General features: G+C 45.0%; 1 protein-coding gene across 1 annotated transcript in view; it reads left to right on the top strand.

The window, feature by feature from the left end:
* The first annotated feature begins 5,147 nt into the window (after nt 1-5,147).
* SLC51A (solute carrier family 51 member A) overlaps nt 5,148-15,415 on the top strand; it is a 44,831-nt gene continuing 34,563 nt past the window's right edge. The window contains exon 1 of the mRNA XM_075864093.1: nt 5,148-5,275. Within this exon, the coding sequence (XP_075720208.1) occupies nt 5,241-5,275 (35 nt within the window). The 5' untranslated portion in view covers nt 5,148-5,240. The remainder of the gene's footprint in view (nt 5,276-15,415) is intronic.

The following is a 15,415-nucleotide window of genomic DNA, read 5'->3' as shown; positions in this document are numbered from 1 at the left end:
TGGGATCATATGCCATCTGAATAAATTGAGGTCACCTCTAATACTGTTTAAGGGTTAATATCTAATATTTCTTCATCTCAAAGTTGACTTAAAGCAAATCCGTAGGATATTCCTTAAAGGGATTGTCCAATTAAATGAATGTCCAGCCACGTAATGCATCTATGCAATGGACGTAATGCATGGACACACCGGGAAGCCAGAGCGCGTTCATGCATTATGTGGACGGCCATTCATTTGATGGCCAGCATGTAATGTGTGGCTGGCATCCACTGATTGCTGCTCCACTTCTTTTTGTCTTCATGAGACATCCCCTTTAAATGTCTGAAAGGGGGTACTACCAATCTAATGTGGAAAGCGGGCGGGGGCAGCCTCAAAGGAAAGGAAAAGCAGGGTTAAAGAGGTTGTCCGGTGAGATAAAATTGATGTGAATGGGAGTAGGCTGTAATACTGTGAACTTCCCCTAAGAGTGTGAGTGTTTTACATTATGGAGCTGCGTAAGCGAAGAAGGGGAAGCAGCGCTCATATAAGCTCCATGACGACTACAAACAGCTGGTGGGCAAATGTGCCGATAGTCGTACCCACACCGATCAGATATTGATGGCCTATCCTAGAGATAGGCCATCAATTTTATTTCACCGGAAAACCCCTTTAAGTTGTCTGTTACAGTCTATGAATCACGGAAACAACCAAGCACATTGGCTAAAGGCCCTATTACACGGGCCAATGATCGGGCAGACGAACGTTCATATGAGCACTCGTTACCGATCATTTCTCTGTGTAAACAGGGCAAAGATCAGCCGATGAACGAGCAAACGCTCGTTCATCGAATGATCAGCTCTTTTATGCAGCATTAAAAATCATTGTTATCGTCAGCAAATCTCCCTGTAGTCAGGGAGATGCGCTGTCGACATGTTGAAAATGTATGGGGACAAGCGATCATAGTAAAGAGCACTCGTCTCTATACATAAGCAATCATTGCTCCATGTGGAAGGTACAAACGAGCTGTCTCATTGATTGCCGCTCAATTACACGGCCCACGTCGAGCCATGCAAAAGGACCCTAATTCGCAAAACTGTCATTCACATGCCGCCTTATACTGCCAACCATGTGCCTACTTATTTACATCAAACCAGGAGGAAATTCTCATGTCCCTAATTCACTACTCTCCGCCCTTCTTTCTGGCCCCAGTGTAGTGTTGCATGCATGTAAAACACTAACTTGCAACCAGAAAGGACAAACATCAGTCCCTGCTGCTTATCTCTGAGCCACTAATGTGGTAAGGGAAGGCATATATACCATGAGTGCTGTCATGACTTAGATCAGGGGTCTCCACGTGGCCCGTGGGCCGCATGCGGCACCTGAAGCTGTCATCTGAGGCCTGCGGGGTACTGCAGCTCCCTCGGGAGAGGAGAGAGCAGGCCAAAGGAGTTATGCGCCGGTGCTCCAAAGGATATTGCCCCTCCCCTGTATGTAGCGCTACATTCTCCCTCCCAATTGTCCAGGATTCAGCGGGACAGTCCCTGACACTGGGCGGTGTCACGCTGTCCCAGGGGGCTGGGGGTATGTCCCGCTGTCAACTGTATCTGCGTCCTCAGGATGCAGATACAGTTGAACCTAATGATGAAGCAAGGAACCTTCAGGTCCCTGCTTCAGCATCAGTTCAGAGCAGAGGAGCAGAGGGAGAACTCCCCAGGCACAGCGCTACTGTAAGCGCTATGCACGTGGAAGCCCTTGGCGTCGCTGTCCATATGTAGACTACTCCTGGAGCGGACTCCCCGTTGCCGAGGCTCCGGCAGGGGATTCCGCTGCAGGAGTAGCCCCTAACGTCAATGTCCATATATGGACAGTGATATCAGGGGTTCCATCTAGGAGCGGAATACCTTGCCTATGCTGTGACTGGGGATTCCACTCTTAGAGGAAGTCCCAATGGCGCTATCTAGGGGGGGTAGTGCTATATTCAAGGGGGTGTGGCACTATCTACAGAGGGCACTGTGGTATTATCTACAGAGGGCACTGTGGAATTATCTACAGAGGGCACTGTGGCATTATCTACAGAGGGCACTGTGGCATTATCTACAGAGGACACTGGCATTATTTACAGATTGAACTGTGGCTTTATCTACAGTGGGCACTGTGACATTATCTACAGAGGGCACTGTGGCATTATCTACTAGTGGGTGTGTGGCAGTATCTACAGAGGGCACTGTGGCATTATCTACAGAGGGCACTGTGACAATATCTACAGAGGGCCCTGTGGCAATATCTAAAAAGGGGCTGCCCAATCTTGACATTCTTGTGTCTGCCAAACGCTGCCAACTGAGTAACCAGACTGTATTTAGCGACACAAACTGGAAAACTGGATGGTTTAAATAAGCACGTGGAGTAAACTTGCAAATTTCCAGTAAGTTTAAACCTAGCCCAGTTATTATAGTAATGTAGTATTATTATAGTAATGTAGTATTGTTATAGTAATGTAGTATTTGTTATAGTAATGTAGTATTATTATAGTAACGTACTATTGTTAGAGTAGTTCAAATAACTACTTAATTAACAATAATTTTGTATTGTATCAAATTTGAAAGTAATGCGGCCTGTCAACTTCAAATTTTTTCTATGTGCGGCCCATTTACCTGGCCGAGTTTGAGACCCCTGATTTAGATGATGTATGAAGCCTGGGATCTAGACCCTGACATATATATATATATATATATATATATATATATATATATATATATATATACACATACTGTATATATATATCATATGATATGACTATAAGTCATTAAATATATTATTAATTCAAATGTTTCCATACCTAGGATTATTATATAACCAGTATACCACTTGTCTGGATTCAAAGGTATAAAAATGCATTGGAGTTTTGTATGCCATGACTTCAACAAAAAACCACAAGAAGACCAGGCTAAGTGTATCATGGATGTGATTGTGGAGCACAGCATACATTTGTTTTTTCATTTTTAACAAATAAGATATTTTCTTGCATTTTTTCTTCTGTCTATTATACTCTACCCCTTCCTGATTTACTTGAATGCTATCGCCTTTTTTATTATTAGTTTGTTTCATAAGAATATGCACTTAAATAACTAGCGGCTATGTGCTTAGGTTTCAGTGTTATGTGGTGTACATCCTGCTGAGTAGCCAGTGCATGCTTTAGTCTCTCAATTGAGATATTAGGCACTGAAACTGGTTCACTTACTTTTTCTTCCTGCGCTGTGGATGATTACACAATGTGCTCATAAAAAAGAGATCAGTACAACTGTTGGTGTGTTATGTGTTGTGTGTTATTAGTTTAGCTAAAAATCAGACCACAATTTATTTGTAAACTATGGAGAAAGAATGGGTTCACTTACTTTTTCTTGCAACTGAATGAATACTAATCAGGGCCGGCCTTAGGATAGACGGCGCCCTGTGCGAAATTTTCTTTTGGCGTCCCAACCCATGATAAAAACATATAATGTCCCCCACGGTATAATACCCTTTTTAGTGCCCCACACAGTATAATGCCCTTTATAGTGCCCCCACACAGTATAATGCCCCCACTCAGTATAATGTCCCCTAAGTGCCACACACAGTATATTGCCCCCTGAAGTGCCTCTGCACAGTATAATGTCCCCTTAGTGGCCCACACACAGTATAATGGCCCCTCTGTGGCCCCCCCACAGCATAATGTCCCTGTAGGTAGCACCCCCCTGTAGATTGTGCCATATAGCCATCCTGTAGATTGTGCCATACAGCCCCCTTTAGATTGTGCCATACAGCCCCCTGTAGATTCTGCCATACAGCCCCCGTAGATTCTGCCATACAGCCCCGCCCACCCCCTTGTAGACAGTGCCCCCCACCTCCCCTTTGTAGCTAGTGCCATACAGCCCCCACCACCCCCTTGTAGGCAGTGCCCCCCAAACAAATAAAACAAAAAATGTTTATTCAACTTGGCCCGTTCCCGCGACGAACGGAGCTGCTCTAACGCCGGCGGGATCCTTGCGTAGGCCGGCGTGATCCAGTGACGGCCCGTGCGGGGTCCTGTCCCTGTGCCTGATAGACTGCAGGCCGAACGGCCCGTACCCTAGTAAATCGCAGAGCAGGGAGATACCTCCCTGCTCTGTCATAGGATTCAATGGTACATCTGCCCATTGATTTCAATGGGAAATACGGCGTTCTGTTTTCCGACGGGGCATATTTTTAGTGCATGTCACTTCTTGAGCCGTTTTTGCAGCCGTTTTTGACTATAGAAAAACAGCTCCAAAAACGTCCATAAAAAACGCATAAAAAAACGCACGTTTGTTTAAAATACAGCTGAAAATCAGGATCTGTTTTCCCTTGAAAACAGCTCCCTATTTTCAGACGTTTTTTAGTACGTTTATAGTGCAGCAGGGGGTGGTGGCTGTTGGTTTCAGTGGTGCCGCCATCCCCTCTGAGAGGCAGAAGGCCGCTGCCTGAGGTGAGACGCTCACCTCGCCTTATAAACGCTACTGTACTTTGACTTGAGCAGAACTGAACTTAGAAGATTGCCCAAAGGTGTCCATAGCCTCAAAGGGCTCTCTTGTAATTGTGTATGAAAATACGCATCAAATACAGATGACCAATACAGATTTTTTTTGCAAAAAAATGGTTCCATTTTTGTTCCGCATTGTATTCATTTTGTTCCGTATTTTGTTATGAGTTGTTCGTCTTTCATCCGTCTTTGCATTTTCTTCATAAAGGATTAACTATATTTTTGCTGTTTCCGCAATGTTGCTGAAATTTGGATCCGATATACGGAAGTGTGAATGAGCCCTATGGGTGTATACATATTCTCTAAATAATAATCAGATGACAGACAAATACCTTTCTAAGGCCCTGTTCCCATGGCGTTAAATTCCATACGTTTCCCTGAAACCCTACAGTATGGGCTAAGCTCTGCTAAGAAAAGGATTTGTAGAATTAAGGAAGAAAAGTGAAAGGAAGGACATTTACGCACAAGCAAAAAAAAATGAATATAAATGTATGTATTGATGATTATACAAACATGGCTTTATTCCTTTACTGAGCTTCAAAGAGGAAACTCAAACATCTAAAACACATTTAAGTATGAAGATCAATGACCTGAAAGTCATGGATCTACCAATGATACTGGGGTTTTTTAGACACTTGAACTTGGCAAAGTCCACCATCCACTGTCCAGAGCTGAGTGTGTTACAGCTGTGAGCAGCAGAGCAAAAGCTGAAGGCAGCATCTGAATCATGGCGTCTTTAGAAGAGTTTAATCCAGACCCCAGGTATAGTAGTATACACATATAGCCACATATTACATTCATAAATATTTGGAGAAATGTTATTAGAACATGGGAAATTCACATATCTGAGATAAAAAAAATATTATATATATATATATATATATATATATATATATATATATATATATATATATATATCTGAATTAATATATATGATGGATTATGCAATATGGCTGGATGATGTTGACACCTAAATTAAGTAATGTATGTCACACTTGTATAATTCAATAGTTTCTGCTCCCTTTAGTGAATAATGTAATTGTGCATCTTACTTTGCCTTGTGGGTTTTCTAATGACCTTTATTATAGTATCACATATTGGGGCCTCATATGACAATTTAAAGCTGATTTAAGAAGTGCAGTTGTGCCACAAAAATGGCTGCTAAAATGACTTCTCGCCCTATGACTTTGGGACCTTTTTTTGAGTAGCTACAATATACTGTAGGGAATGTATCACTATTCTCAATGGCTGATACAAGGGAGACATGAGACTATGTTCACACGGGGTCTTTTGCCGAGTTTTTTGACGCGGAAACCGCGTCGCAAAACTCGGCAGAAACGGCCCGAGAACGCCTCCCATTGATTTCAATGGGAGGCGTCGGCGTCTTTTTCCCGCGAGCAGTAAAACTGCCTCGCGGGAAAAAGAAGCGACATGCCCTATCTTCGGGCGCTTCCGCCTCCGACCTCCCATTGACTTCAATGGGAGGCAGGAGAAAGCGTGTTTTCTGCCCGCGGCGCTCAATGGCCGCGGGCGAAAAACGGCGCGATCATTGCTATTCACACGGAGTATTTTGGGGGAGGAATATCTGCCTCAAAATTCCGTTTGGAGCTTTGAGGCAGATATTCCTCCCCCAAAATACTCCGTGTGAACAAGTGTAGCTAAACATTTGACAAACTTCTGACATGTCATATTGACATGTCAGAATTTTGGATTGGTGGGGGTCCAAGCACTGAGACCCCCACGAATCGCTAGAACGAAGCTCAGCTGCTTCGTGTCTGTTTGGCTTTTTCCGGAAATCAATGTATCGGTGGACGGACTCAATAGAAAGTCTATGAGCCCGTACTCCGATACATCGGCTTTCCGGAAAAGCCGAACAGACACGAAGCGGCTGAGCGCTCACACGAGCGCTTCAGCTGCTTCGTTCTAGTGATTGGTGGGGGTCTCAGTGCTCGGACCCCCACCAATCAAAACTTCTGACATGTCACTATGACATGTCAGAAGTTTGTCAAACGTTTAGCTACACTACTAAGCCGAATACCTTTAGACCAGGATCACACACACAGTTATGATGCCGTTTTTGTCTCAATTTTTTGAGCCAAAGCCAGAAGTGGATACAAAAGGAAAAAAGGTATAAATAAATGACAGACTCCTTTGTTTTGTATCCACTCCTGTGTGAATCTTTTACTAAGGAGCTTTATTAAAAGGGATTTCACACCGACCACATTCATCACCAATCAACAGGAGCAGGGATTAATGTTTGATCGGAGGGGAACCCCACTGATGGAACCCCCACCAATGACTGGAGCAGGTGTCCCCCGTTTCTCCTCACAGACAGACAGCACAGGGGCCCTATGCAAGAACAGTGAAAGGCCCCACCCCTAACAATCTGAATACTAGTACAATAATATATACTATGTACTGTAAATGTAAACATAACTAATATAAAAAAGAAAAAACACAAATTTAACGGACAAAATATGATCTACAGTCTTATTTATTCATGTGCAACTGGAGTCCATATTTCTTCCCAAAACTGGGAACATGTGCAAGCAAGTTGAAGAAGGAAGACCTTTGGAAACGGCTTTTCTCTTCACTTTGCTGGGATTCATACCAGTTTATGCACAAAAATAAATAAATACATCTTGATGCCCATTTACTGGGTCCCTGCACAAAATGCTGGTCATGGGGCTGAACTGCTATGAGTGAAGTACTCTTCTCTTTTAGCCATAGCCAAGAGAAACTTAAAATTGCAGCTCACACCCTGGAGGACAATCTTGTATTGCAGGTTTGCCCATTCAAGGAATTGCAGCTGGTGCACAACTGGTCCCAGCACACCCAGATAAGATTTAATGATGTTATTATTATGTAACCTTCATGTTCTGGGACTACATCAGAAGCAACATATGTTTTATCTTTCCAGGGCAGGCTATATCAACAGTAATGTGCTTACAGACCCAGTAGGAGTCTAGACTCAAAACAGACCCAGTGCGGCAGCTTAAAATCTCTGTGTAAAGACAAGCATGTAGGGAGCCAAAGAAAAAAATTACTCAGGAGCGCCCCTACAGGCCTGTCATCTGCAAGAGAATATTGTAATAAAGAAATGCTGAACTTTTAGACAGCAAGGCGCCCCTCTTCCTCAGGAACTCTGTGCAGCTGTGCAGGCAATATATCCTTCTTCCTGCGTTCCAGCCTTAGGATAGATGGCGCCCCGTGCAAAATTATCTTTCAGCGCCCCACCTCATCATAAAAAAAATGCCCCATAAAAAAGTATAATGCCCCACACAATAATGCCCTATATAGTGCCCCCACCCAGTATAATGCCCCTTTAGTGCCCCCCATACAGTATAATAATAATATTTAATAATATATTATAACTCCTTCAAGGACACAGTATTTTGTACTCTAATTGGGCCCACACAGTATTATGTCCCCTAAGTGCCACACACAGTATATTGCCCCCTTCAGTACCACTACACAGTATAATGTCCACTAAGGGGCCCCCACACAGTATAATGCTCCTCCCGTGGCTGCCACACACCCCTCCTTGTAGATAGTGCCCCCTGTAGATTGTGCCATACAGCCTCCCTGTAGACAGTGCCAACATCCCCCACCTCCACCTTGCAGATCGTGCCATACAGCCCCGCACCTCCCCCTTGTAGACAGTGCCTCCAAACAAACAAAAAAATGTAACTCACCTAGACCCGTTTCCACAACGAAAATTCCTTCATTGCATTGTTTGACCTTTTTTTTTTTAGCGTTTTTTTAAGCCATTGAATCTAATGCAAAAGACGCTGGCAAAAAAGCACCAAATCACCGACACAGCCTCTTTGTAGATAGTGCCACACAGCCCCCTTGTAAATAGTGCCACACAGCCCCCTTGTAGATAGTGCTACACAGCCCCCTTGTAGATAGTGCCACACAGCTCCCTTAAATATAGTGCCACACAACAACCCCCTTGTAGATAGTGCCACACAGCCCCCTGTAGATAGTGCCACCCAGACCCCTGTAGATCGTGCCACACAGCCCCCTGTAGATTGTGCCACACAGCACTGAGTCGCCGAGCCCGGGCGCTTTTGAAACAAGCAGGGGAAGGGAGCCAGAGCAGCGCCTCATTACACCTGCTGGAGTGATGCACCCTGTGCAATGGCACACGTCGCACACCCCTAAAAAATATTCGTACTGGAGAGTTGCTTTAAAGCATTGATTCATAGCTTTACAATATATACTTAGATATATTCTACATAAGTTGAGTCACTTTATAAATACACTACATTACAGTACTTATCTTGTACAGATCCTGGGTTATAGCCTGTACTATAGTCTAGAGTCATATTCACAATTCTGCTGATTGTAAGGGTATGTGCACACACACTAATTACGTCCGTAATTGACGGACGTATTTCGGCCGCAAGTACCGGACCGAACACAGTGCATGGAGCCGGGCTCCTAGCATCATAGTTATGTACGACGCTAGGAGTCCCTGCCTCGCTGCAGGACAAGTGTCCCGTACTGTAATCATGTTTTCAGTACGGGACAGTTGTCCTGCAGCGAGGCAGGGACTCCTAGCGTCGTACATAAGTATGATGCTAGGAGCCCGGCTCCCTGCACTGTGTTCGGTCCGGTACTTGCGGCCGAAATACGTCCGTCAATTACGGACGTAATTCCCTCGTGTGCACATACCCTTACTAGAACCAGTTGACAGTTGGTTGACAGGCACAGCTTTTTTTTTTAACATCAGATTGTTGCACTGCACCTCAGGGCTGCCATCAGGAATTTCTGGGCCCCATACTGCCAATGAGTCTGGGCCCCCGCCCCCCTCGTTATTAGGAGGGGGGGTGGAATGTAAAGGGGCGTGAGGTAGGGCACATTAAAAAGAAAACTCTTTGGAGGAGCAGGGCAGAGACAGGAGGTGGGTGTCGGAGGGCAAAGGGGAGAGACTAAGTGCCAGGGCTGGGAGAACTGAAGGTAGCAGTGGTAGCCAGGGGGAAACGCAACCTCACAGGGGCTCTGTGGAGTGATAGGGAAGAGACAAGAGACAGCGGCTCTGTGGGGGGCAAAAAGGGAAAGTGTGTGTGTGTGTGTGTGTATAGAATCTGTCAGGATGTAGGAGGGCAATATAAACAAAAATCATTGCACTGAAGCCCTATACACAGGAGAGTCACTCACCAAAATGTAGTCCCTAAGATCTCCCACCGCCACGGGCATGCCTGGATGATACTTTTGCATTCTCTTCACACGCTGCACACACGTTATCTGTGTAAATACCACACAACAAAATTAATTCAGACACCAAACCAGAAAAAAATTCAGATCCTAGACCAGACCTGTTAGGTAATTCAGACACCTTTCCAACAGAACCCTACCTGTGGCCAGAGTTTAGCATTTAGACTTTTATCTACAGGGGAGTGTGTGTGGAGCTATTTACAGGGGGCTGTGTGTGGCACTATCTATCTACAGGGGGGTGTGTGGCGCTATCTACAGGGGGGGGTGTGGCGCTATCTACAGGGTGGGTGTGGCGCTATCTACATGGGATTGTGTGGCGCTATCTACATGGGATTGTGTGGCGCTATCTACATGGGGCAGTATGTGGCACTATCTACAGGGGAGTGTGTGTGTGGCGCTATCTACAGGGGGTATGTTCGGCGCTAACTACAGGGGAGTGTGTGGCACTCTCTACAGGGGATTACAGTCCGGGAGGAGACCCTGACCTCACTGTCCATATATGGACAGTGACCTCAGGGGCTACCTCTAGGAGAGGAATCCCCGGCCAGAGTGTCGGCAACTCTCTGACCAGGGATTCCGCTCCTGGATGGGTGAATGGCAGAGCAGGAAGCTGATACTTTCCTGCTCTGCCATAGTATTCAATTGTATCTGCATCCTGTGGACGCAGATACAATTGAATATGGCCATGGCTGAGACACGTCTGGGACAGTAATTTGCCGGGGCTGCCGCTGTAGATTCAGGACAGTCCCTGCAAATTCAGGACTGTTGCTAACTATGCCTCCGGTATAAGCTTTCTCCCCCTACCCAGGTATACTCTCTCCTTCCTCTACCCCTCCCCATGTATAATTTCTCACCTCCCTTCAGATATCCTCACTTTTCACCCAATTATTACCCCCCCCCCCCATTGTATAATGCCTCCTCCAGTGGAGGGATGTCACGATACCAGAATTTGGACTTCGGTACCGATGCTTTGTGTAGTATTGCGATTTCGATAACAAAGCGATACTTTGCCAACAGTAATAAAAAAACAAAACAGTTCTTCCATTTCTTATGTGAGGCGCGAGGTGTGATGGTAAATTTAACCTCCATGTGCCTCACATTAATAGTAATTAACCCCATCATGTTCCTCAATTATAATGGGTTAATGTGTGAGGTACATGATGGGGTTAATTACTATTAATGTGAGGCACATGGAGGTTAAATTCATCATCGCACCTCGCGCCTCACATTATTAAGTGAAAGAAGTTTTTATTTTATTTTTTTACAGCGTACACATCATAAATGATGCAAAAAAATTGTTGTGCAGGTTGTTACGGCCGCGCCATTACCGAATATGTATATTTTATGTATTGAGACTTATTTTAATGTGTTTTGTAAAAAAGGTGTATGTGTATTTTTTTTAAATGTCACATTACTTTATGTTTTTACTTTATTTTTTAAACTTTAATACACTGTCATATATCTATATACGGATAGTACACAGGCAGTTGTTAGGACAGACCTGAGTATGCCCTAACAGGAAATATGGTAAGACAGCCCTGGGGTCCTTCATTGGACCTTGGGCTGTCTGCCCATATATGGTATGTCCCTCAATCGCGTGTCAGGGATTCCTGTGACGTGATCCAAGGGGCATCCCCCCTTCTTATTTTCCGCTGAATGCTGCAGTCAGCTTTGATCGCAGCATTCAGGGGAATAGCGGCGGAGATGAGAGGTTTCTTTGATCTCTGCCTTTATAGAGTGGGACTGCGGCTGTGTAATACAGCCATTGCCCCGCCCCGCACGCGGTCAGCACGAGGTGATGCGGGCGGCGCTGCACTAATGAGCGGCGGTTCAGGCACTGAAGACAGAACATGTGGGGGTGTTTTGTAGTGCGCCCGCCATGTTCTGTTTTCAGTGCCGCCGCTCATTAGTGCAGCACTGGCCGCATCACATAATACTGGCGGCGCGCACATGTCGGGACTCCGGAGCGGGGCCGTAACTGCATTACACAGCCGCAGCTCCGCTCTCATACATTCATGTATTACAATATTGAGCTGTGCGGCCGCACAGCTTAGTATCGAAATACATGAAATAACAGCATCGAACCGTTTGGGGGTGCACGGTATCGAAACCGTATGGAAGTTTTGATGCATCGTGCATCCCTACTCAAGTGCCATCCTCCCTCCATTATTATCTCCTTCCCACTCTAGCATCATTTCCCTCCCTACCCAATGCCATCTCCCTGCCCCATTATCATCTCCCTGCCCCATTATCATCTCCCTGCCCCATTATCATCTCCCTGCCCCCATTATCATCTCCCTGCCCCCATTATCATCTCCCTGCCCCATTATCATCTCCCTGCCCCCATTATCATCTCCCTGCCCCCATTATCATCTCCATGCCCCCATTATCATCTCCCTGCCCCATTATCATCTCCCTGCCCCCATTATCATCTCCCTGCCCCCATTATCATCTCCCTGCCCCATTATCATCTCCCTGCCCCCATTATCTTCCCCACGTCTGTATTAGTTCACACTGCAGCATAGGATTGTATCACTATCAGCTCTACGCCGGCTCTTTTCTCCTGTCCTGTGTAAACAGAGGGAGAAGACAGGTTTATTGTCACATGTTACACAGGACGGGAGATAAGAGCCGCAGAGCTGATACAATCCTATGCTGCAGTGTTAACATAATACAGAGGTGGGGAAGATATTTACTTTCTATGGGGGCAGGAGGAGATTTTTTCAGGAGGCTCCGGGCAGCAGCAGCCGGACACAGACATAACTTAGTACTCACTGTGTCTGAAGAAGAAGACAACGACTGCTGCTGCTGGACGTATCCTCCGAGGCTGAGCTCATAACTCCCGCTGCTGTGATGTCTCCTCCCCACACGCTGTCGCGCTGTTGTGGAGGAGGAGGGGCGGGCACATCTCACTCTCCAGCGGGCCCTTACGATTTTATTCTGATGTAATGAACGTGCCCCTGCTTCGTGATGGGACCTGTTCCTTTCACCAAAATGAAATCGTAAGAGCCACACTGCCGTGAGTATATTGATTCCAGCGGCAGAGTGCGGGCCCCTTTTTTTTTAATTTATGCCCGGGCCCCTCACTGCAGTACCCCCAGTACCCCCCTGATGGCGGCCCTGCTGCACCTGGTGTAAAGACTACACTTCCCCAGAATACAAATAGAACACCTAGACCAGTATAGTTTAGATGAAAATGGAAGTCCACCCAAAAGTCCGGTGTACATCAGTCTAAAATGAATACTCAAGAACAAGGTTAGATGCTGAAAATCAGGCATAAGGCCCTATTCACATAAAAAAAATTCTTTACGTTTAGCGTGTTAGTCGAGAAATCTTCAGACGTACACGTTAAACGTGTCCATAGGCCTCCATTGCAAGAAGGGGTGACCGTCTGGCCTCTGTCTAACTGGTGTACGTTAGTATACCGCAAAAAAAAGTATGGTCAAGGGTAGCAGACTATGTCACACAGAGTCCAGTAAAAAGATCATAGATATTAAACGTCTACTTTTCTTTAACATGGTAGTGGCATCAGCCACCCATAATCTTCCATGTTAAAAAAAAGTATTTTTTTTACTGGACTCGTTGGATTTAATAGCGTAGTCTGTGTAGATACATCATGGAAAGGGTCATGGGAGTTCATGCATCCGTCACAGCCTACGTTTGACTTATACAGTGAAGGAAATAAGTATTTGATCCCTTGCTGATTTTGTAAGTTTGCCCACTGTCAAAGACATGAACAGTCTAGAATTTTTAGGCTAGGTTAATTTTACCAGTGAGAGATAGATTATATAAAAAAAAAAAAAAAAAATCACATTGTCAAAATTATATATATTTATTTGCATTGTGCACAGAGAAATAAGTATTTGATCCCTTTGGCAAACAAGACTTAATACTTGGTGGCAAAACCCTTGTTGGCAAGCACAGCAGTCAGACATTTTTAGTAGTTGATGATGAGGTTTGCACACATGTTAGATGGAATTTTGGCCCACTCCTCTTTGCAGATCATTTGTAAATCATTAAGATTTCGAGGCTGTCGCTTGGCAACTCGGATCTTCAGCTCCCTCCATAAGTTTTCGATGGGATTAAGGTCTGGAGACTGGCTAGGCCACTCCATAACCTTAATGTGCTTCTTTTTGAGCCACTCCTTTGTTGCCTTGGCTGTATGTTTCGGGTAATTGTCGTGCTGGAAGACCCAGCCACGAGCCATTTTTAATGTCCTGGTGGAGGGAAGGCGGTTGTCACTCAGGATTTGACGGTACATGGCTCCATCCATTCTCCCATTGATGCGGTGAAGTAGTCCTGTGCCCTTAGCAGAGAAACACCCCCAAAACATAATGTTTCCACCTCCATGCTTGACAGTGAGGACAGTGTTCATTGGGTCATAGGCAGCATTTCTCTTCCTCCAAAAACGGCGAGTTGAGTTAATGCCAAATAGCTCAATTTTAGTCTCATCTGACCACAGCACCTTCTCCCAATCACTCTCAGAATCATCCAGATGTTCATTTGCAAACTTCAGACGGGCCTGTACATGTGCCTTCTTGAGCAGGGGGACCTTGCAGGCACTGCAGGATTTTAATCCATTACGGCGTAATGTGTTACCAATGGTTTTCTTGGTGACTGTGGTCCCAGCTGCCTTGAGATCATTAACAAGTTCCCCCCGTGTAGTTTTCGGCTGATCTCTCACCTTCCTCAGGATCAAGGATACCCCACGAGGTGAGATTTTGCATGGAGCCCCAGATCGATGTCGATTGACAGTCATTTTGTATGTCTTCCATTTTCTTACTATTGCACCAACAGTTGTCTCCTTCTCACCCAGCGTCTTACTTATGGTTTTGTAGCCCATTCCAGCCTTGTGCAGGTCTATGATCTTGTCCCTGACATCCTTAGACATCCTTTGGTCTTGCCCATGTTGTAGAGGTTAGAGTCAGACTGATTAATTGAGTCTGTGGACAGGAGTCTTTTATACAGGTGACCATATAAGACAGCTGTCTTTAATGCAGGCACCAAGTTGATTTGGAGCGTGTAACTGGTCTGGAGGAGGCTGAACTCTTAATGGTTGGTAGAGGATCAAATACTTATTTCTCTGGGCACAATGCAAATAAATATATATCATTTTGACTATGTGATTTTCTTTTTTTTTTTTTTTTTTTATATAATCTATCTCTCACTGGTAAAATGAACCTAGCCTAAAAATTCTAGACTGTTCATGACTGACAGTGGGCAAACTTACAAAATCAGCAAGGGATCAAATACTTATTTCCTCCACTGTACATCAAGAGCTTTCCCGGCGTATACGTCAAATATAGGCCAAAAAACGTGATGTGAACAGATCCGTCAGGATCCATTTTTATAACGCAAACTGTCTATTTTTCTGTTCTGTTGAACAACAGGATCCAGACGGATCCTTTTTTTTGTACAATGCAAGTCTATGGCAACAGGATGCTACAGAATAGGCATCCTGTTGCACTATCCTGTTTGACATCCGTTTTTTCAATAAACTTGCAATTAAGGCCCTGTACACATCTGCATCAAAGGCTCAGTTAGGGTCCTCTATCGTAGATTGCGTCATTTATGCTGGACAAAATAGTGTAGTTGGCTTTCGGCATGCAACGAATACGGTGCTTCCCTTATTCCCCGTTATTCTATTCCTCTGACGCAACATAATATCAGAAATGGTAG

This window comes from Rhinoderma darwinii, chromosome 4 (genome assembly GCF_050947455.1).
Source record: "Rhinoderma darwinii isolate aRhiDar2 chromosome 4, aRhiDar2.hap1, whole genome shotgun sequence".
Classification (NCBI taxonomy): Eukaryota; Metazoa; Chordata; class Amphibia; order Anura; family Rhinodermatidae; genus Rhinoderma; species Rhinoderma darwinii.
The sequence above is the reverse complement of the archived record's forward strand: the minus strand, read 5'-3'. Positions and strand labels throughout refer to the sequence as shown.